This window comes from Eurosta solidaginis, chromosome 3 (assembly GCF_040869045.1).
Source record: "Eurosta solidaginis isolate ZX-2024a chromosome 3, ASM4086904v1, whole genome shotgun sequence".
Classification (NCBI taxonomy): Eukaryota; Metazoa; Arthropoda; class Insecta; order Diptera; family Tephritidae; genus Eurosta; species Eurosta solidaginis.
In genome coordinates, this window is record NC_090321.1 from 208,862,572 (window position 1) to 208,887,861 (window position 25,290).

General features: G+C 34.2%; 1 protein-coding gene across 23 annotated transcripts in view; it reads left to right on the forward strand.

Moving 5' to 3' along the window:
- The window catches only part of grh (grainy head), a 663,099-nt gene that overhangs the window by 508,670 nt on the left and 129,139 nt on the right, over positions 1 to 25,290 (forward strand). For 20 of the 23 annotated variants that reach the window (XM_067774942.1, XM_067774948.1, XM_067774949.1 and 17 more), the window contains 4 exons: positions 4,011 to 4,145; positions 6,222 to 6,728; positions 7,571 to 7,788; positions 9,391 to 9,553. In XM_067774942.1, coding sequence (XP_067631043.1) covers positions 4,011 to 4,145; positions 6,222 to 6,728; positions 7,571 to 7,788; positions 9,391 to 9,553 — 1,023 coding nt within the window. The remainder of the gene's footprint in view (positions 1 to 4,010; positions 4,146 to 6,221; positions 6,729 to 7,570; positions 7,789 to 9,390; positions 9,554 to 25,290) is intronic. The other 3 variants (XM_067774955.1, XM_067774957.1, XM_067774960.1) reach the window with 2 other exon arrangements.

Below are 25,290 nucleotides of genomic sequence, written 5' to 3' on the forward strand. Positions count from 1 at the left end.
TGTTGTAAAAGGAACCTAGGGTAACCCTGGAATGTGTTTGTATGACATATGTATCAAATGGAAGGTATTAAGGAGTATTTTAAGAGGAAGTGGGACATAGATCTATAGATGGACGCCATTTAGGGACATCGCCATAAAGGTGGACCAGGCCTGACTCGAGAATTTGTTTGTACGATATGAGTATCAAATGAAAGGTGTTAATGAGTATTTTAAGAGGGCGTGTGCCTTAGTTCTATATGTGGACGCCTTTTCGAGATATCGCCATAAACGTGGACCAGGGGTGACTCTAGAATTTGTTTGTACTATATGGGTATCAAATGAAAGGTGTTAATGAGTATTTTAAAAGGGAGTGGGCCTAAGTTCTATAGGTGGACGCATTTCGGAATATCGTTATAAAAGTGGACCTGGGTTGACTCTAGAATGCGTTTGTACAAAATGGATATCAAATGAAAGGTGTTAATGAGCATTTTAAAAGGGAGTGATCCTTAGTTCCATAGGTGGACGCCGTTTCGAGATATCGCCATAAAGGTGGACCAGGGGTGACCCTAGAATTTGTTTGTACCTACATTATGGGTATCAAATGAAAGGTGTTAATGAGTATTTTAAAAGGGCGTAGGCCATAGTTCTATATGTGGACGCCTTTTCGAGATATCGCCATAAACGTGGACCAGGGGTGACTCTAGAATGTGTTTGTAAGATATGGGTATCAAATTAAAGGTATTAATGAGGGTTTTAAAAGGGAGTGGCCCTTAGTTGTATATGTGAAGGCGTTTTCGAGATATCTACCAAAATGTGGACCAGGGTGATACAGAACATCATCTGTCGGGTACCGCTAATTTATTTATATATGTAATACCACGTACAGTATTCCTTCCAAGATTCCAAGGGCTTTTGATTTCGCCCTGCAAAACTTTTTCATTTTCTTCTACTTAATATGGTAGGTGTCACACCCATTTTACCAAGTTTTTTTTCTAAAGTTATATTTTGCGTCAATAGACCAATACAATTACCATGTTTCATTCCTTTTTCGTATTTGGTATACAATTATGGCATTTTTTTCATTTTCCGTAATTTTCGATATCGAAAAAGTGGGTGTGGTCATAGTCTGATTTCGGCCATTTTTTACACCAATCAAAGTGAGTTCAGATAAGTACGTGAACTGAGTTTAGTAAAGATATATCGATTTTTCCTCAAGTTATCGTGTTAACGGCCGAGCGGAAGGACAGACGGTCGACTGTGTATAAAAACTGGGCGTGGCTTTAACCGATTTCGCCCTTTTTCACAGAAAACAGTTATCGTCCTAGGAGCTAAGCCTCTACCAAATTTCACAAGGATTGGTTAATTTTTGTTCGACTTATGGCATTAAAAGCATCCTAGACAAATTAAATGAAAAAGGGCGGAGCCACGCCCATTTTGAAATTTTCTTTTATTTTTGTATTTTGTTGCACCATATCATTACTTGAGTTGAATGTTGGCATAATTTACTTATATGCTGTAAAGATATTAACTTTTCTTTTAAAATTTTAATTTTAAAAAAAATTTTATAAAAGGTGGGCGTGTTCTTCATCCGATTTTGCTAATTTTTATTAAACAGACATCAAGTAATAAGAGTAACGTTCCTGCCAAATTTCATCATGATATCTTCAACGACTGCCAAATTACAGCTTGCAAAACTTCTAAATTACCTTCATTTAAAAGTGGGCGGTGCCACGCCCATTGTCCAAAATTTTACTGGTTTTCTATTCTGCGTCATAAGCTCAACTCACCTACCAAGTTTCATCGCTTAATGCGTATTTGGTAATGAATTATCGCACTTTTTCGATTTTTCGAAATTTTCGAAATCGAAAAAGTGGGCGTGGTTATTGTCCGATATCGTTCATTTTAAATAGCGATCTGAGATGAGTGCGCAGGAACCTACATACCAAATTTCATCAAGATCCCTCAAAATTTACTCAAGTTATCGTGTTAACGGACAGACGGACGGACGGACGGACGGACGGACGGACATGGCTCAATCGAATTTTTTCTCGATACTGATGATTTTGATATATGGAAGTCTATATCTATCTCGATTCCTTTATACCTGTACAACCAACCGTTATGCAATCAAAGTTAATATACTCTGTGAGCTCTGCTCAACTGAGTATAAAAAGTATTGTGAGTTGATAGCGAACAGCAGCAGCAGCAACAGCAACAATAACAACACGGTGTTAACTAACAAGCACTGCTGTTCAGCTAGGCAAATTAGCTATGTCAGCAGCGCCACTAAAGCGTCGATAAAAGTATAAATGATTGATCATCCATCAAGTGAAATTAATATACAAATAAAATGAACTTTGTTTGTGGGTTTTTGTTTTGTTTGCACTATGACAATAGTAAAAGAGCATAATAAAAAATTTTTACAAAAAATATTAAAAAACGGCTTTTAATGACAACACAACAGTTCGGATTACAATGTTAATAAAGTTTTTGAAATTTAAATGAAAAAAGAGTATACATAAATTAAAAAAAAAAATTTCTTTTCATTAAAACTAGGAATTTTTTAAAACATATCTATTTTTGCATGAGCAAAATATTAGGCAATTTTTTCTTTCGAATTGCCACGACTCTACAAGTAAATGAAAGGAGCTAATACTTAAGGAGACAGTAATTTCAAATATTAGCTTATAAACAATTTGAGAAAAAAATAAAAGCCATTTTTTTCTTAAATTGTCACGTCTCGTAAAGTCAATCGAAAAAGCAGCACAACTTAATCAGACATTCATTTGAAATATTAATTTGGATACAAGTTTTTTTTTTTCATTTTTAATTTATCGTTATATAAATTATTGTCTCAAAGACTGAACTAGCAATTTCATTCCTTCATTTCCATATATTTTTGTTTTCACATTTACGTAACATTCGCATGGTTATGTTACATCTATCGCTAGGGCAGCTTTTGTTAATTCTCTTTTTGTTGCTTTTGTTGTTTGTTCTTTGTTTTAAATTTTAATTTATTGCAATGCTGATTAAATGTCTATGCAATCTTATAAATTAATATCCATCAAATTTATTGTATACTAATACCAACATGTAAATATAATCACAATCAACTGTTTAATCAATTGTTACGCATGCGCAGACAACACAGCTAAGCGAATAATGTTCACATGCATTTCATCAAAACTATGTAAGATATTTATATGCAAATACATATTTTTTTGTAAATGTATAAAAAAAATGTATGTTGTTTTTGAAGGCAACAAACAAGTTAAATCATGAAATAGGACTTTATAACCTCGTAGTTTCAAAAGCCTGAGCTTTCAACTATGAAATCATACGAGAGACCCCTTTCTTCCTTACTTGGTAAGTGGAGTACTGAAATACATCGGACTCAAAGACCTGCAGGGGAAACTCAATGGCTGATTGGAAATATAATGCCATTTCCTTATCACGTTTAAAGACCTATTTACTTTTGACTTTGGTCGCATTGAAAAATTCTTTAAAAAGTTTTACCATGTATGAAAGGAAATCATGTACTATAAGCAAGTTTACAAGCAAGCTGGAATAAAAACTAGACTATTTGAAGAAGACGGGAAGCATCAAAACGTGTATTATTTTTGACAAAAATTTGAAATTTGTTTTATTGCTCTACTGGACGAAAAATTCCATTCCAGCATACATTTAAATATTTAATTGGTTTGAGGTTTCAACAATGGTCTACGCATGTATTCGAAATGGACGATGTTTGAAATGTTTGTGCTATTTTTTTAATTTTAGCGAATTTTTGGTAAAAGTATATAAACTTGGTACTATGCTCGACTTTTTTTTCGCTGTGTATGTGTGTGTTTTGCTACTTCAAATAATTTGTTTTCACTCTTTGGTGGATATTTATATTTGTTTCGTCTCAAAATCATCTTACTTTATACATCTTTTTTTGGTCCTTCTCCTTCCATCTACGCACAGAACATTTCTTTTTTCCTCTTCTTTAGTGAATGCACTCAAAAACATAAAATTCCATAATTTCACAGGTTATAGTTGTGCAGTCACCATCATCACCAACGCACACAACAACCATTGAAATTAAAGAGCCGCCAATTAGTCCTGGAAGTCCAACAACCGATACAATGTACGGTGCCAGCGGCGGCACACAAATTTATTTGCAGGTGAGTGGTAAAAGATGGAGGACAGTTAATTGTGCAATTCTGAGGGAAATAAATATATATGAACTTGACGGGAAGAACTAAAGTTAACATAACATGACTTAGTTGACATGACAAAACGGAACAAAGCGAAAAAATTCAAACATAATTGTTTTCTGAATAAAAGAAAACAACATAGTATTATACAACATAATGTAACATAACATCAAATAGCATAACATACAAAAACATTACATTACATACAATAACACAGCACAACGTAATATAACATTACATAAAATAACATAATTCAGATATTATATTTTATTATTTAAGACAAATGATATAGCACGTAAGATAGAACATATGAATATAACATATAGCACAACATAAATAGCAAAAACATAAAGCTGTAACACAACTAATATAAAAAAATTAAAATAACCTCAAACCGTTACATAAAATAAAATAAATTTGAAAACAAAAATAATAAATGAAGAAAAGAAAATTACAACAAAAAAATTTATTAAAAGAAAATGCAACAAAATTTAAAAAATATATACAATAATATAAAATAAAGTTAAAGACAAAATAATAATATAAAATAAAATCAAATTAAAGAAAACAAAGCTAAATAAAATTAAAATAAAATAAAATGAAATCTAAAAATATTGTAATATAAAATAAAATAAAATAAAACAAGACAAAATAAATTTAAAAAAGTTAAATAAAATAAAAAATATATAAAAAGGCCACCACAAAACCACAGTATGGCACTACATCGTTCCCGAGATGGTCGGGCTAGCACCTTAATGGTGCTGTGTTATCGGAGCGTACCAGATCTGTATCCGGCAAAGGACCATCACATCGATAACACTCCCCAAAGCCTTCGGGGAGCAACCTTATCGCTATAACAACAACAGCATAATATGTGGTAAAGTGATTTGGCACAACATTACATAAAGTAACACACCATAGCATAACCTGGAAAAATATAACATAACACAGTTTATCAAAGCATAGCATAAGCTTACATAATATAGCATCACACAAAATTGAATAGCATGATATAACATAACATAGGCATAAAACCGAATCAAAACTAAACAAATAAAACTTAATGTAGTCAATTTAAAATGAGTACAACCAAAATTCCAAGCAACTCGAAAATCAGAAAAAAGAGAACTGCGCATGCGTAACATGCCTTTCAAACAAACGTCAACACCTCCAAAAAACCATCACCATGACCTTCCGTCATCTGACAAATTACCAATCATTAACAGATAATTTCACTTTTCAACGTATCTGGTTGGAGCAAGTATTTTTTTTTTGCTTGCCCTCAAGAATTGAAACTAATAACCAACAACAATCATCCCATAACCAGTTGAACATCAACTGGACGGCGCTATAAAAGGCTTAACCCACACGAAAATTAGTGATGCAAACAAAAACAAAATTTATACAAGAAAAATATAAAAATTATAACGCGCCCAAAGCAAATTGAAGATATTTCTTCAAAAAAAAAAAAAAGTTAACATTAAGCGCAGGACCAGTTTTGATGGAGGTGACCTTTTTCGGTATTCCATGCAAAAAAAACTTAAATTGAATAAAAAATCAAAAGTGGAAAATGTTAAGCGTACAGATCGAGAACTGATTGAAGTGCGTGATACAACAACAAATGCACCATTCATTGAGCGAGCATATATACTGTCATTTTCTTGTTTTTTAAGATTTAACAATTAGCACGTTAACGCGTAACCGGAATTTGGTGATTTTTTTGTGCTTGAAGGCGTAGTAGCACATGCGAACGAAACAATGCCGAATAGAAGAAAATGTTAAGTAATAAAGTTTCAGATGCAAAAAACCGTAGTAAAACTATAGTGTTAGGAGTGTATAAAGCGGATTACTGATGACTGAAAATAGAATGAACGTTAAATATATTTAGAGACAGACACACGTTCGAGTGAAGCTACACTGGAACTGCGTTATTTCCTTTTTCTTGCACACAATTTTTAAATTAAAGGTTTTAACAAAATTTATTTTTATATCTTTTCTTTTTTGCGCCTGCTCAATCAATCAACCATCACACATGCATTCCAGCAGGGCGCTCATCAATCGAACGTACCTGTCTCTATCGGTAGCGGCGGTGGCGCTAACAATGTGAATGTCAATGCACAAACACCCAGTCCCGGCCCCTACATCACACCCGATGGCTATGGCATGTACGCAACGACACGCCTCAGCTCAACTGGTCCCACATCTACATTCATTAGTGATCCTTATTATCGTGAATTTTATACCACAGCACCTACGCATACAGACACACAGACTGGCTATGGGCAAGCGCCACGCAATATTGTGTATGGTGGTGCCGAGAGTGAACCACCACAGCCATGCACCACATATGAGGGACGTTTTACGACGGCTGCTGCACCCGTGACTAGTATGGCAGCACATAGTTCAGCTTCAACGGGACACATGAAAAATTGTACACCTATATATGCGAAAGCTATAACAGCTGCTGGCCTAACAGTGGATTTACCAAGTCCAGATTCGGGTATAGGGGCCGATGCGATTACACCACGGGATCAAAACAATATACATCAGGTACGTTGCGAACGGATTGACTAAAATTTTAACATTTTTTGGAGTTTTTTTACTTTTTTATTACTTAAAAGGAATTTTGATAAAAGCTCTTCTACGTTTAAGCTGAAGCTTTCACCTTAAACTTGAGCTTTCATACTTAAAGTTAGCTTTGGAAAGCTTACTTGCAATCAATTTTACAATTACTCTTTTCTCTGTCTTACTCTTTATCCCTCCCACTCAATTCCCAAATACCACATTATTTCACTGAGATTGTCAAACCTTTTGGTGTGTTTTATGAATGTCAGCTCCTGACATTTTTGCTGTGTGTTTTGTTTTTGTTTTGTATTTTCTGTCTTTCTGTTTAATAGGTGTATTCATTGTTGATGACTCATTGGTGTGTGCTTGTTTTTGTATTGTTGTTGTTGGAGCTGATTGTATTTTTGTATATTTTTTCTCTGAGATGTATTTAGTTATGTAATGATTGTGGTTGTTGTTGTTTTACTCTGGATTTTGTTTTTGCCGTGTTTGTTCTAACTGCTGGCTATGTATGTGCATGCATGTATTTTCTTGTATACTTGTTCCACTCTCTGTGTACCTTTTGTGACGCTTTATGTTCGTTGTCAGTTTGTGTTGATTTATGAGCTTTTTACTTTCTGGTTATCCTTGATTTTGAAATCGTTAGCAATTTTTTTGTACTATTTTCACTGCTGCGTTGTTATGACCTTTTTGTTGCCAAAATTGAATATTTTGTTAAATGAATAATTTTCATAAACTTAAAACAACATTCAAAATTTTGTTCTAAAATTTTCTAAACATTCTTTTCTTGTTGTTTCTTTCTCTTTTTTCATATCATCGACGCGCAGTCTTTCGATTACACAGAGCTTTCAGGCACCCTGTTGGATAGCAATGGCGGCATACCTGTTTCGGTGAATAGCATACAACGTGGCGCGGTAAGCGTTCATGGCCAAGTTAGTCCGACCACATCGTTGGGCAGCACTACGCCGAATGGTACTACACGCTCAAGGCCATGGCATGATTTTGGACGCCAAAATGATGCCGATAAAATACAAATACCAAAAATGTAAGTAGCAGTACAAAGAACAAGTAAATATATAAATAATTGATTCGAAATTCTTTCATATTCAAAAACCTAAATGCTTAGTAAAAACTTAAAGGACTTTCAGAAAACTTTTATTTTATGGAAGAATTTATCACGACTTTTTTGTGCATTTTTTACGTTCATTTATTTTTTGATTTTTAAGACATAAGTCATTTTAAACATATCTTGCTCCCCGGTAGCGCTCGAGCAATGAGCATGGAAAAGCTCTCTTAAAAGCTTTAGTCGAAAGCTCTACATAGCAGTCGAAAACTATTTCTATGTCAAAATTGCGTTTAAAACCCTTTCGTTTTGGTGGGAATATTTATAAGGAAAGCTTTGCGAAAGTTCCATATTTGTAAGAAATGATATTAAAACTAATAATAAAACTATATTGCCTTTTTGGTTTTTTAAAGGTTATTATACCAAAATCGAAATTTTTCAAAAACGACTTCAAGCTTTTAAGCTCTTATATTTTTTTAACTACTTTTAAAAGCTGCACTTTGAAAGTTCACTGAATTATCTAATGACATATCTTCAAAATTTTTTCACACCTCTTGTCTCTGTGACTTTTAATGCGCCTTTTTTATTTTATTTTTAAAAAGTTGCTTTGACAAAAGCTCACAGGCTAATTTATATTTTCGTTTTTTAACTTTCTAAATATCTAGTATTTATGTATTCAAACTGAAAGCCCAAAATCAAATGAAGTAGCTTAATCTGAAAAGTGTGTTGCTTATCAGAGTGAATTTGCTCATTATCAATTTTTGTAATACAAAAACTTTTCAAAGTAAAGCCCAACTAGCAAAAAAAGCTGTTTTTTGCTGAAGGACCTTTTATTGAGCTATTACGTAACTAACTTTCAAAGCTTTGCTTTTTACAATTGATTTCAGTTGAATGCCAAATGGGCTTTCAGATAAATACCTGAATAAGTTTTTCTAAAAGAAAGTTTATCTCCTCATTTAAGGACGCTCCTGAAGCTTTAATAAGAGTGAGCTTTCTAGCAACTTAGCTTTTAAGAAACGTTTCTTCCTAGAGGATTTTGGATTGAGCTCTTACGTTTTCAAGCTTTAAAAACTTATATCTTCAGAATCTATGAAATTTCGTAAAAATTTGATTGAATTCTAAAAATATACATACATAATAATGAAATGGTTTTTGAAGCTTTGATTTAGTTGAAGCGATGCCAAGTAGGCTTTCAGATATGGCCAAATTTTAAAAAAAAACTTTTGAAAGGAAACTTTAAAAACTTTCCCCTTTCAGGGATGCAATAAAAATTTGAGCAGGGGCGAGCTTTCAAGAAACTAAGTTTTAGAAAAAGTGTTTGCCAAAAACATATATGTAATTGAAGACCGTTTGGAAACTTTTTTCTAAACGTGTATTTCAGATATGTACCAGATTAACTTTGCTTGAAAGCTTAAACGGATGACAAAGTAAACGACGAAACGTATTTCGATAAACCTTTGTCGAGATTTTGCTAAAAAATTTCTTTTTTTCATAACATATTCCTTCCTTAAATAACTTTTGTATCTAAAAAAAAGTTCTTACAGTGATCTGTTATCAATATTTTTATTTTCTTTCCTCTCTCAGCTTCTGCAATGTTGGCTTCCGCTATCACTTGGAAAGTCCAATCAGCTCGTCACAAAGACGCGAAGACGATCGCATCACATATATTAACAAAGGCCAGTTCTATGGTATTACATTGGAATATGTGCACGATCCAGATAAGCCTATCAAAAATACAACCGTTAAGGTAAGTGCAAGTAGTCAATCTTTAGAATAGAAGAGGAAGAGCATGAGAATGTTAAATACGAAAATAGTATGGTTTTTTTTTTCAGAATAATTTTTTTTTATTATACACGAATGTTAAGTTTTATTGCACATGCTTTTTAAAAGGCAAAGAAAATCAAAGAAAAGCGCAGGGGTTACAATTTTAATGATGATTAATTGCTGTAGACAACAGCTATCAATTTAACTTAAGCAAAATCTCTATGCAAGGATAAAAAAGAAAAAAGTAAGTCATTTGATGCGCTCCGATTGCACGGCATCTTAAGCTGCCGAACTGCATAACAAAGTGGCAGTTGAGTGATTGCCAAAGGATATTATGTGAAATAAGCGAAAAGTAGAAAAAAATCAAATAAGATTGAATGCAAATGGATTGCGTTTAAGTAAATATTTGTTAGGTAGCAGAGCAAGCACAACCCTTTCTTTACTTGCATAAAGCAAAGGATATGCGTTACACATACAAACTTACATACTAAGTAAGTATACTCGTATCAAACTTTTCCGTTTCTACTAATTATTCAGCTCAAGATGATGATGAATGATAGCTGATGATTTGTAGATTTTGTATTTTTTTTTTTTCAGTTACGAATTTATTATTTTGTTTGTATTTGCATTTCAATTTGAATTTCAAACAGCAGTGAGGTGCAAAAGCGAATTCCGCATTTCTAGATTGAACGAATTTGAGACGCTTTGTATATTATGTTACAGCATTTGAATATTTTTTTCTTCACAATTTTTATGAATTTTAATTTGTACTATTTCAGCTTTCATCATTAAAAAAAAAATATGTTTTCATAGGACCTTTTCTTACCGCACAGCCTTGAGCAGATTCCTTTAAGTGCTTACTACTATTTATCTTTATGCTCTCCTTTTTAACATACATTTGTGTGTGTTTTATTTGCTTTGCGTTAACATTCATCGATCAGATAAGATGACATGACGAATGTGCCGTCACAGGCAATCAGTTCGCATTAAAAAGCGTTGATATCTGATACTTGAGTTATGAGATATGCAAATTCAAGTACTATTTAGTTATTTGTGTGTGTGTGTTTAAAAGGATAGGCAAAGCGCGAATAACTGTCATCGTAGTTGAGTTGCCAGCAGTAGCGCTTCCGTGTTTTTTATTTCTTTTATGCGACTTTTGTTGCTTTTTGCCTTTGTGAGCTCAGCATACAGTGGTACGTTTCGTATAAATGTGTCGAAATAAAAGTGCCTTAAGTACGGCCAAGGTAGTAATTTGTGATCCTTTTCGAGCTCAGAAATGTATGTTTTTTGTAAATTTGATGAAAAATAAAAACACTACAAACTCGAAATATAAGGTTTTATAACACAAAGGCAGATCACAAGGTCTCGTAGTATGTGGTATGTTGTAATCAAATTTTTTATTGGAAACCATGGAAACAACTTAAATCATAAAACTTTACATGAATACGACACTGTTGTGAATTGCCAAATAGTTTTAAGCAAATTAATTGGATCACGTTAAACAATTTTTAAAACTCTGGCAACGTTTTGGAAAATTAAACGACCGCTTTGGTCAAAGCAAAAAAAGTTTTTCTAAGCGGTGTCGCCCCTCCGCAATGATTTGGCAAACTCTCCGAGTGTATTTCTGCCATAAAAAGTTTCTTGGTGAAAATTCATGTCTTCTTTTCGGAGGTTATCGGGACTTGTACTTTTTTAAACTTTGACGTCAGAAACAGCTATTAAAATCACATAATCGACTTATAGATGTGTAGGGCCATACAAGTCAACAAGGTTACTTGAAATTTTTCAATTACAATCGATTTTTAAGCTTTTACATTTCTCTCTCTATTATCGATTTCTAACGATTATTTTTGTTGGCACAGTCGTTATAATGTTTTTGTAAATTGTATTTGATTACAATCTATTTTTCCTGTTTTTTTGGTGAATATGTCCATTCTTCTTCTCTTCGATTTTTCTGTTGTTATCGATGTTATATGCAGTTTTATCGACCTTGTTCGATTACTGTAAATACTTTCAATTATTGCTCCTACATATTTTCAATTACTGTTCAGTAATAGCCTGCCTCTTCTGGAGTTTATAAAGCTTGTTACAATTTGCATCGTTTCCTTTCCCTTTAATTTTTATTTTCTTTTATCGATATCAGTTATGCCCCATATGAAATGTCACCATCCCTTATCAATTTCTAAAAAATATTTCAATCCTTAATTTGTACCGATTTGTTTTGATTATTATCGATTTTTTAGAGTTTTGCACTTTTCTCTCTGTTATCGATATTTTTGGCCGCGACCGTTAATATTCGATTTCTATCAGTTTTGTTCGATCACAGTCCATTTTTCTACTATATTTGTGTAAAAATGCTGCTTTATCTGCTATAAATACAGCTTTTAAAAATTTGCATCGTTTCTCCTTCCCTCTTTTTTCTTTCATGTGTCGATATTTTCCAACTTTTGTCAATTTACATCTCTCAACTATTTTCTATATGATTTGACCAATCTTTATCGATGATATTAAATCTGAATCGCGTTTTTTTATATTTTAATCGATTTTTTAGTTTGCACATTTCTGCCTATTATTGATTTATTTCGACTTTTTCGCCCGCCATCAATCATGTCAGCTTTCTATGGGTTCTGTTCTATCACAATCCACTTTTCCTATTATTTTGGAGTAATAAGCTGTCCTTAATTCTGTAATTACAGCATTCTACCAAAAGCATTGTTTTTCTCCTCCTTGAGAACACTCGTCGAAGTTTTGGGGATTATTATCAATGATTTAGGTGTTTTGATGGATATTGATCTGGTACGTTTCGAAAAGTAGCACCATTACGGTAATTTGATAAGACCTTCTAGGTCTATGGATTTTAGTCGCCCCTAACAACAGGCATGCCTATCGCATGAATTGCATTTTTAACAAGAGTTGACGGAAAATCTTTCCAATATGCATTCTGAATTTTTTCTTCTCCTCTGTTTTATTGCTCCTATGAATATTTTTCCACTTACTTCATGCATCGCTAATTTCATACATCTATCTCAAAAATACGCCGTTTGAAATTTCAGCTCAGCGTTTTAATAATTCTTTTTAAAGTTTTTGAACCATTTTTTTTTTCAATTTTCTTGCTTTTTGCCGTTTTTATCCCTCACTAGGGGTGCGCAAACGGCGGACGAGGCGATACATGTGTACACTGATGGTTCCAAAGTAGTGGAAGGAGTAGGGTTTGCGGTATACTGCGGATTACTGTAGAGTTTTCCAAGCGGAATTATTAGCCGTAACCAAAGCAGTAGAAACCCTGGAAGAGAATAGCTTAAGCTGCAACCGTGATAACTTTTATATTGACAGTCAAGCAGCAATTAAGGCAATAATCTCGCAAAGCACAGCATCTAAATGCGTGTTAGAGTGTGAGCAGTCTCTGGAGAGAGTCGGGACAGGGAGAAGCATACATCTATATTGGGTCCCAGGGCATATGGGAATAGATGGGAATGAAAAAGCGGACGAACTAGCTAAAAAGGGCGCATCCCTTGAAGCTTGCTCCGTAGACGTCCCAATTAGATTGGGCAGGATTAAGCGAAGGCAAGAGGTGCACATGATTGACCAAGTGGGAAAGGCGTGGGTTCGAGCGTGGGGCTGTAAAGTGTCGAAGATTATGTGTAGGTCTTACAAGCTTAGACTAACACAGTTGCTTCTATCATTAAAAAGAGAGGACTGTAGACTCATGACGGGTATTCTGACTGGACACTGCCTTCTGGCGTCACATGCCTTTAAATTAGGCTTGGTCAGTCATAGCAGATGTAGGAAGTGCGGGTTGGAGGAGGAAACGATCGAGCACGTTCTGTGCTCGTGCCCTGCACTTGCCAGGCTAAGACTCCAGCTATTAGGAGTGATACAGCTGTCAGATCTAGAAGCAGCAAGTGGCTTAAGTCCTAGGAAGATTCTAGTATTTGCCAAGAGGACGGAGTTATTTTATAACATAGGTCCTGGTTTTTGATAGGGTTTTTCAGCTTGGTCATTAAAACAAACTTCTGGTAACACTACGGACTCAATCAGTCTATGTGAGGTCCCCATGGGCCGGCCAGTTCAACCTAACCCAACCTAAGAAGTTTTTATACCAATTTTTATCGATATAATTATTAATTGTATTTAAAATTTTAGACGATTTTTAGTTTCTTTGAAATTTCTTTAGTATTTTGAGTAAGGAACTTTAATATCGATTTTTTCGGTTTTTTTAGACTTATCGATGTGTTTGTATTGCAACAGTTTGCACCCTTGTTCTTCTGAATGTTTTATATTTGTTATATTTTTTCATATCCTTCCATTAGCTCATACATTTTGGATTATTTGTAATTTTTACATATTTAATCTTATTTTTGCCTATATTGATATTTTTTCCCTATTATATCGATATTTACGCATCTTTTTCGGCTTATACCGCTTTTTCGATTTATTAATATATATTTCTATTTATTTAATATATTTTGTTGTAATAATTTTTTCCCTCGCAATGAAATTTCTTGACTATTTTCAACAAAGGAGTTTTAATATCGATTTGTATCAGTTTTTTAGTCTTATCACTATTTAAGGCATTCAGCAATTTGTACCTTTGTTCTTCAGTCCAGATTTTTTACTTATGCATATTTACAGATATTTGCTCGCATTTTTCGATTAATTAAATGTTTTTTTGGATTATTTGTTATTTTAGGGTATATTTGTATTTTAAATCTTTTCCTATTTTATTTTTTGCGTATATATCGATATTTTCTCACTTTTTTCACATATATCGATTTGATAGATATTTCGATTTATTAAATATTTTTTGTTATATTTCGACTTTTGTAGCGAGTTTTTCAGCGACCCCAATTTGTAATTAAACTTTTAGTCGCTTTAGTCGATTCAAATGTATTTATGTCGTTTTTTTTTTAACGGTTTATCGTCTAATATCAGCTTTTATTAATTTTTTAGTCCTTTCCTGGCTTATTTTTGCACCCATTTTTCTCGATTTTTGTAGTATTGTAGTTATCGATTTGTCTGTATTTTCTTAAGGCTGTTAACCTCTTCAATCGATTGATTTTGATTTCTGTTCGACTACCCGTTTTAAATAATGCCCACCGCTGGTTGTTTGAAAAAAATCTAACTTTAGCGAAAACAATTTTTTTCATTTATTAACAAATTTTTTTTTTTATTTAAAAACGTTTCAAAGAAGTTACCAGCATTTTTTTTTTTTACAAAACAAATCCTTCAAAGCACCCCACAGTGCGCCGCTAAGCTTCCGAGTAATTGGAGTCGGATTTCCTTGTGTCAAATGAATAAGAAGAAAAAACTTAGAAAGATTTCAACACTTTCTCAGACTCTTATGTACAAAAGTAAAAATAATAACATATTCTTCCGACACTCACATTTTGGCAGCAATGAATACGCAATTTTTTAATGCAATTCGATCGAAGGCGATGATGAAAAATGTTGAAAGCTGTGGAAATATTCCGCGAAAAAGACATAAAAACGAACAACAAAAACAAAAAAGAAAAGCAAGAAAACTGAATATAAAATGTTGTCATAAATTACTAAGCTGAGAGAAATTGTTGATTTCATAAACATAGATATGTATGTATATAAATTTACGCATGTGCGCGGATAGTCACATGTATGTATGTATGTATGGGTGCAGGTATGTGCGCTTGCGCGAAAAATTGCTGCAACTTTCACGCACAAATTAAACTGCTCTGACAGCTTACCAATGCGACACTTTAGGGGTTAATTGGAATATTTTTAAAACGTCGACTAATGCGTTGTAAAATCTGTTATTAAAATGGTGTTCGTGTTATTGATTTTTGTTGCTTTTGTTGCACGCACCATGGGCGTTTAAAATTCGTGACAGCATGCAGGTGTATGAAATGTTCATTTGTTTATAAAATTTTCGTACCTTTCTTGTCATTTTTTAAATTTTCAACAAAGAAATTACATTTTACCTAATAAATTAACAACAAAAGGTTAAATAAAAGTTGCTAATAAATTTTAGTTAATTAAATTTATTTTTAATAAAAGTTAATAGCCTTGAATATTGTAAATTGTTAGATTTGTTGAGCTAGAATGCTTCACAGATGAATAGAACTTATTTCTTTTTATTTATATTCATTTATAATTTATTAGGTCGATATTTTGACTTCAATCGTAAGTCATCATCAGGTACATATGGGTGTGTATGATCGATACATCCATATGTCCCTGATTATAACTTCAGATTGAAGTTGAAATATCGACCATGTAAATTATAAATGAATATTGTGACGAATATTAGCAACAATAAGAGATACTATCATCTCTATGCCAAAACTAAGCAGTGACTTGTATGCACATCAACAAATCAATCATTATGTCTATACATATGTCCATACAAGCAGCGGGGAGAGGCGCACAAACACATGCTTATATCTGAGATACTCCGAAAAGTAGGCAATCATCTGTGGAAGTATCACTCACATATACATGCGCATGTGGCTACGCGAGAAGCTATAATAATCGTGCATCTGTAGTTATATCTGAGAAATTGTATAGCTGGTAACTAAGTTAAATTCTAGAAATGCCTAGAAGTATGCGAACGAGGAAATCACAGAGTAGAAAAAGAGGTATAGCTGAGAAGCAGCAATCAGTTTGATTTAAGTACGCTATCTGTTGCGAAGTAGAAGTGTTATTGTGAAGTACTTTAGTAAAGACCATTTTGCATTATTGAATAGTAGAGTTATTTATTCAACAATTTAGTGATTCGAACATTAGTAGAAGGTTGCAAATAAGCGCAATGGCACTAAATTGGTTACAATATAAACAAAGACATAAGTTTTATTCATCTGTGAAGCCTTCTAGCTCAACAAATCTAACATCTTCATTTAATTTATTTTATTTTATCATATTTGGGATTCGTAAAAATTTTACTAAGATCTTTTAAATTTTCTTATTATTTATATTTAAAAATGTAACATTTTTTAATTTCAAAAAGTTGGCGATTAAAAAACAAAATTTTTTAAAATAAATCAGGAAAATAAATATATTAACCTTAATTTAAATTTAAACTTAAATTTTTGCAACAACCATTTTTTTAATTAGGTGTTTCTTACAACTTGATTGGAAACTAATTGTATTCAACCTCAAAATTTTGTATTAATGTATTTCCATATATATTTTTTTTAATTTCGTCAAATATTTTGATTAAGAAAATTTTTATATCATATAATGCAGTGTAGGCTTTTGTGAATTTCTTTCTTTTTCAGTTTTTCTTTTGGTTGGAAAGAATTGCTTTTTGATGATTTGTTGGCATTTTTTATATAAAATTTTTTTATTATTATATTTTTTATCTGTATTTACTTAGCGAGATATGCTCATATTGCTTTATACAATAGTTTTTGTTATTGATATTAGAGAAAAATTGCAAAGTTTTCAAATGGCGCTAATTACTAAGACATCTTTCTGAATTTCACCTCTTCACAGCTAGCTGAGTATTGAACTCGAGAACGGCTTTTGCAAACTTTGTAATTTTTCCCTAATATCAATAACAAAAACAATTGTATAAAGCAATATAGGCATGTCTCGCTAATGAAACACAGATAATAATATGGATAAAATAGTAAACAGCGGAAGCACTGATAAAACCGCTGCTAATAGTCCAATGTAACTAAGCTCTTGAGGGTGCGCCTATAACATTAACACACAATTTGGATTAAAAACATATAGAATTAATATGTATCCAATGGTGTATAAACGACTATCAAAAAAAAAAGGCAATACTTAGAGAACAATTGCAAAGCGAGCAGCGAGGCATTCATATCGCTGAAGGGATAAAGGCATCTGCCTTCACACTAGTATAAAGTATGAATGTTGGAGATTTCGAGTTCAATATTCAGCTCCCGAGAAGCTAGCAGATGAAGAAGTGAAATTCAGAAACATGTCCTAGTAATCATAGCCGTTTGTAAACTTTATTATATTTTTTATTTAAATGAAACTGTCTCAATATTTTGTCCAATTGATTTTTTTAATTTATGAACATTTTTCCATCTTCGTAAAGACTTTTTTAATTAATTTAAAGCAAATTATTCAAATTTTAATATTTTTTTATAGTTTCATTTTAATTTTCTAATTTAAATTTTTTATAAATAATTTTATTTATTATTATTAACATTTCTTTTTTTTGTTTTATCGGCCTATTGGTAAAGGATTCCAGGTTCTATTCGAGCTGATTTTTTTTTTTTTTCGATAGTTCAATTTTTTCTTTTTATTTTTGGAATAGAATATAGAAAATTGTGCAGACACCTGCCATATCTGCGCATATGAAACAAAAAGAATAATTATCGTAAAAATTATTGTTCTGGCCTTGAGCTCGAATCGAACCTTGAATTTTTTATTATTTAAATCATTTTGGAGTTAGAAGCCATATTTTTTCACCTAAATAAATTTTTTTTAAATTTCTCTTTTCTTTCTTATAATTTCTACATTTTTTTGATTTTTATTTTTTTATAATTATTTCTTTCAAATTTTTGATTTAGCAATGCTATGGAAATTTTTAAACATTTTTGGGATTCCTTTTTAAGTGTTTTTGTATAAAAATTTTTACTTAATTTAATTTATATAAATTAATCTTTAAAATTTTTTTAAATATATTTATTACTTTAACTCAATTGTTTTTTTTAAAAAGCAATATATCCAAATTTCTTTATTTTTTGATTATTTCCCAATTTACATTAAATTATTTCCAAATTTCTTTACTAAAATTTTTATCAAGTAATTTTTTTCCATGTTAATTTCAAATTGTTTTCCAAATGTTTGCCTTCCTTGTAGAAACAAAAGGCAGGAACGAACATAGCTTAGGTTAGGTTGAAGTGGCTGCCTCCGCTGTCGAAGCGGAGACTCACGTAGGCCATTGTGGCCCATTGTGCTACCACGCGGGGGCCCCTGTTTCCTATTTCCCTACTTCCGAAGAATGTTTAGAGCCCAGTGAGGGTAAACCAGCGCGTTTGCCTGATGAAACGCAGGATGTCGTTTGTGTGTGCAGATTCAAGCTCCGCAAGACCCCCAAAGGAGTGTCTGTGGAGGCATCGGTACCTGGTTTTTGACAGTGCGGGATAGTGGCACAGATAGTGCTCTACGCTTTCTATCTCCTCCTCCTCCCTACAGCTGCGGCAGAAGTCATTTGTTTGTAGGCCCATATAGGCACCATGAGCGCCCATGAGACAGTGACCTGTGAGAAGGCCCACTAGAGCTTATAGAGATAAGGTTTAACAGCATCATCGATTGCGATCTCTTTTCATCCAGCTTAGGCCAAATTTGCTTGGATATTCTACATGTAAGTTCCATGGCCCATCTGGCGTTTGCTTGATGCGTGAATAGAGATCGCAAGCAGTGCTTGCAGGTGTTTAGAGGAGGGCTGGCCCAACCAGCGGCGGTTATTGTTTGCAGATTGGTGCCTTTCCTAGCTAGCTCGTCCGCAGCGCAGTTTCCTGAAATGTCACAGTGGCCAGGAACCCATATAATGCTCAGGTTGCATTTTTCTGCTAGCTTCTTGAGGGTTTCTCTGCACTTCAACGCCACTAGTGACGAGGTGTTGCTGCATTGCAGGGATTTTATGGCAACCTGACTGTCCAAGAAAATTGAAATAGAATTGGCCACTTGCAGGTTAGCAAGATAGAGAGCTGATTCCCGGATAGCAATAATAGCAATAATTTCAGCCTGAAAAACACTGCAGTGGTCGGGTAAGCGTAAGCTTTCGCTTAGATTGAGCTTCTCTGTGTATATTCCACTGCCGACTCTGTTGTTCACGAACGAACATAACTTTTACCTTCTCCTCTCTAGCTTTGCCTAATCTCAGTATACCTTACTAATCCTTTTAAACTTAATGAGCAAATGAATGTTTTACAACAAAATGTGCTACAACAAATCCAATTCAACATGGGAATATAATAAAAAAATACAAAGAAAAATATTTCCATATTTTATTATTCCTTTTCTATGCATTCCACGTTCCCGAAATACGATTTTTTGGCATACGCGCAATGTCGTAACAACATATTCCTGCTATATACATAAACACAAAATGTATAATTATTTAAATTTGAAAAAATAAAAAGAAATATTCACATAAAACTATTGTCTGCGTGTTGCATTTCTGTGTTGTTGTGAAATGCGCATGGTTCAGCGCCCTTTTCAAAAGTCAAAAAATAATCATCACAATAATAATTCACACATAGTCAAATACCAACAAATATGTATGCAGGTATATACATACTTCGATATGTATGCTTACAAAATATACCAAGGGATTGCACAACCCTTTTCAGTTAAACGGTGCACCTTTTGCTTTAGTCCACAGCAGCATCATCTTCATCGTCGCTATTTGACTTTATCAACTCAGCATTTTTCTTACAAAATTTGCATTTTTATTTTCACTTACTTTTTTCTATGCATAATAGCAGGCAATACGACAGTTTTTCGATTTTGGTTTTTTTTTTACTTTTTTTTTAAATTTACGCACAATTGACGTATATTCTTGCTTGGGATGCACTGCGCAAGGATTTTAGTTGAAATGAAAACGCAGAGTCACGCATGCGCTGTTGTGTGTTCGTTTGTATGTTGAGCAGTATCTCCTTAACCCGATTCGCTACTGTGCGATCGTAAATTATTTTTCTTTAAAACCTTGATTTTGCTTTTGTTTTGCTCGCCCTCTTTTCTTACTATCTCTAAACTCATTGAGAATGTGCGCGCGCAGATCGTTTTTTATACTCAGTTGAGCAGAGCTCACAGAGTATATTAAGTTTGATTGGATAACGGTTGGTTGTACATATATAAAGGAATCGAGATAGATATAGACTTCCATATATCAAAATAATCAGGATCGAAAAAAAATTTGATTGAGCCATGTCCGTCCGTCCGTCCGTCCGTCCGTCCGTCCGTCCGTCCGTCCGTCCGTCCGTCCGTCCGTTAACACGATAACTTGAGTAAATTTTGAGGTATCTTGATGAAATTTGGTATGTAGGTTCCTGAGCACTCATCTCAGATCGCTATTTAAAATGAACGATATCGGACTATAACCACGCCCACTTTTTCGATATCGAAAATTTCGAAAAACCGAAAAAGTGCGATAATTCATTACAAAAGACAGATAAAGCGACAAAACTTGGTATATGGGTTGACGTTATGACGCAGAATAAAAAATTAGTAAGATTTTGGACAATGGGCGTGGCAACGCCCACTTTTACAAGAAGGTAATTTAAAAGTTTTGCAAGCTGTAATTTGGCAGTCGTTGAAGATATCATGATGAAATTTGGCAGGAACGTTACTACTATTACTCTATATGTGCTAAATAAAAATTAGCAAAATTGGATGAAGAACACGCCCACTTTTTAAAAAAAAATTTTTTAAAATTCAAATTTTAACAAAAAATTTAATATCTTTACTGTATATAAGTAAATTAAGTCAAAATTCAACTCCAGTAATGATATGATGCAACAAAATACAAAAATAAAAGAAAATTTCAAAATGGGCGTGGCTCCGCCCATTTTCATTTAGTTTGTCTAGAATACTTTTATTGCCATAAGTCGAACAAAAATTTACCAATCCTTCTCAAATTTGGTAGGAGCATAGATTCTATGACGGTAACTGTTCTCTGTGAAAATGGGCGAAATCGGTGGAAGCCACGCCCAGTTTTTATACACAGTCCACCGTCTGTCCATCCGCTCGGCCGTTAACACAATAACTTGAGCAAAATCCGATATATCTTTACTAAACTTAGCCCACGTACTTACCTGAACTCACTTTTTCTTGGTATAAGAAATGGGCGAAATCTGACCATAACCACGCCCACTTTATCGATATCGAAAATTACGAAAAATGAAAAAAATGTCATAATTCTATACCAAATACGAAAAAAGGGATGAAACATGGTAACTGGATTGATTTATTGACGCAAAATATAACTTTGGAAAAAACTTTGTAAAATGGGTGTGACACCTACCATATTAAGTAGAAGAAAATGAAAAAGTTCTACAAGGCGAAATCAACAGCCCTTGGAATCTTGGCAGGAATACTGTTAGTGGTATTGCATATATAAATAAATTAGCAGTACCCGACAGATGATTTTCTGGATCACCTGGTCCACATTTTGGTCGATATCGCGAGAACGCCTTCACATATACATCTAAGGGCCACTCGCTTTTAAAACCCTCATTAATACCTTTAATTTGATATCCATATCGTACAAAAACATACCAGAGTCACCCCTGTCCCACCCTAATGGCGATATCTCGAAAAGGCGTCCACCTATAGACCTAATGCCCACTCCCTCTTAAAATGCTCAGTAACACCTTTCGTTTGATACCCATATCGTACAAACATTCTAGAGTCACCCCTGGCCCACCCTAATGGCGATATCTCGAAAAGGCGTCCACCTATAGACCTAGTGTCCACTCCCTCTTAAAATGCTCAGTACCACCTTTCGTTTGATACCCATATCGTACAAACATTTTAGAGTCACCCCTGGCCCATCCTAATGGCGATATCTCGAAAAGGCGTCCACCTATAGACCTAATGCCCACTCCCTCTTAAAATGCTCAGTAACACCTTTCGTTTGATACCCATACCGTACAAACATTCTAGAGTCACCCTTGGTCCACCTTTATGGCGATATCTCGAAAAGGCGTCCACCTATAGAACTAAGGATTACTCCCTTTTAAAATACTCATTACCACCTTTCATTTGATACCCATATCGTACAAACACATTCTAGAGTCACCCTGGCCCACCCTAATCGCGATATCTCGAAAAGGCGTCCACCTATAGACCTAATGTCCACTCCCTCTTAAAATGCTCAGTAACACCTTTCGTTTGATACCCATATCGTACAAACATTCTGGAGTCCACCTTGGTCCACCTTTATGGCGATATCTCGAAAAGGCGTCCACTTATAGAACTAAGGACTACTCCCTTTTAAAATACTCCTTACCACCTTTCATTTGATACCCATATCGTACAAACACATTCTAGAGTCACCCTGGCCCACCCTAATGGCGATATCTCGAAAAGGCGTCCACCTATAGAACTAAAGCCCATTCCCTTTTAAAATACTCATTACCACCTTTCATTTGATACCCATATCGTACAAACACATTATAGAATCACCCCTGGTCCACCCTAATGGCGATATCTCGAAAAGGCGTCCACCTATAGACCTAATGCCCACTCCCTCTTAAAATGCTCAGTAACACCTTTCGTTTGATACCCATATCGTACAAACATTCTAGAGTCACCCCTGGCCCACCCTAATGGCGATATCTCGAAAGGGCGTCCACCTATAGACCTAATGCCCACTCCCTCTTAAAATGCTCAGTAACACCTTTCGTTTGATACCCATATCGTACAAACATTCTAGAGTCACCCCTGGCCCACCCTAATGGCGATATCTCGAAAAGGCGTCCACCTATAGAACTAAGGATTACTCCCTTTTAAAATACTCATTACCACCTTTCATTTGATACCCATATCGTACAAACACATTCTAGAGTCACCCTGGCCCACCCTAATGGCGATATCTCGAAAAGGCGTCCACCTATAGAACTAAAGCCCATTCCCTTTTAAAATACTCATTACCACCTTTCATTTGATACCCATATCGTACAAACACATTATAGAATCACCCCTGGTCCACCTTAATGGGGACATCTCGAAAAGGCGTCCACCGATAGACCTAAGGCCCACTCCCTCTTAAAATGCTCAGTAACACCTTTCATTTGATACCCATATCGTACAAACAAATTCTATAGTCAGCCCTGGTCCACCTTTATGGCGATATCCCTAAATGGCGTTCATCCATAGAACTATGGCCTACTCTCTCTTAAAATACTCTTTAATACCTTTCATTTGATACACATGTTATACAACCACATTCCAGGGTTACCCCAGATTGATTTTCCTTATTTTGTCTCCATAGCTCTCAACTGAGTATGTTATGTTCGGTTACACCCGAACTTAGCCTTCCTTACTTGTTTTTTTCTATAGCGCATCTTAAAAATTTTGCATAAATTTCTTTTGACGTTTAGTTGACTGCCACTGTATTACCACATATGTACATATTAACCCTTTTCTCAATGAAGGCAGCAGCAGTTTGTCTGTCAGAGTAGGGCGCATTAGGCAAACAAACATAAATTAATTTTGACACTTTCGCCTAGCGTCTGTGCGCGTCAACGCGTCTATGCGTCTGCCCTCGGCCTCGTATCAATGCAATCAAATTTATTGCACTTTTATGTAAATTTTTATAATATGCATATGCAATCAATGCTTTCAATGCAGCATCAGCAGTAAGTAACACTAAAAATGCATTAGTTTGTGACATTGGCGAGCGGCTGGTGCGCGCATTTTATCTATGCATCTTGAAATGAAAGCGGCTGCAGTTTGTTGAGATTTTTTTGTTTTTCTTTTTCCGACGTAGGTGCAGTAAACGGCTGTTGTCTAATTTTTATATATATATTTTTTTTCATGCGTTTTGCTATTAAATTTCTCTTGCAGTTTAATATTGCAGTTTATTACATGATCCACTTAGTTAAAAATTCGATCATATTTTAAAAATAAAATTTTTTTATTGCTGTTATTTGATTGCAGCAACACCTGTTTAGAAATTAATTGCATGTAAATTATTTTTAACTACTTCAATGGAAATTTTATTTAAAAAAATTATAGCAAATTTCGCTTCAACCATTGTTTGTATGGGCGTTTGGCAAAGTATACGAAATGTGGAAAAATTATATAAAAAAAATTTTACGCAATAAATTTGTTTCCGGGGGATTAAGGCCATACTACTCTTGCAACTCTTTCCTCCAAATTAAATTTTTTCAAATGAATTTTTGTTGAGTAGCTTTTCATGGCAGCAATATACTTGGAGGCTTTGTCGAAACATTGCTGAGGGACGAGTTTTCATGGGATTTGAACTTAGCACCAAGAGTAGGCGAGCACAGAACATCCATATAAAGGTTGTACAGGACGTGAGTCCAAGCACTACAGTGTTTGTTCGTTAGAAGTTCGGAAGCGACAAGTTAATTAAGGAATATCACGGAGTTTGCTACTAAATAAAAACAAATGCAATGTTTTACGCCGCCTCCGAACGGCATCTTCAAGGCAGATGAGTTTTCGCTGAGAAGCATTTCATGACAGAAAAATACTCGGAGTGCATTGTCAGATTACTTCCATGGGGCGACCACGCTTAGAAAAATTGTATTCTAACTGAAAAAATTTGTTTCTAAGTTTTTGACGTTGATATGCCTGGATGATATTCGGTATGGTAGACGTATCATATTACAGGTGATACAAGTTTAGAGCTGTATTATTTGTTAAGCTATCATGAATGTGATTCCGAGTAGCACTCTTGTTCTTCTTTTTGTAGAGATGAGTAGTAGAATTTAACCGAAGTCGGTGGTCCTTTATCGCATATTGATTCGGTCCGAATATATCGGGAATATTTTTATATGACCACGTTGAATCTTTAAGCTATTTAACTCCCTCCATCTCTGACGAACTTGAGGTCGCCATAAGCCTCGGATGCTTTTAAAACTGTGTTCATCATGGAAAGATGAAGTTAACAATTGGGAGTTGGAGAAACAATGAATTGTTGTGACGACCCCTGAAAAGGACGCCAGAAATTATATATTGAACAGCATTATACATATTGTAACGAATTTAGGGGAACTCCGCTTATTTGCAACCTTC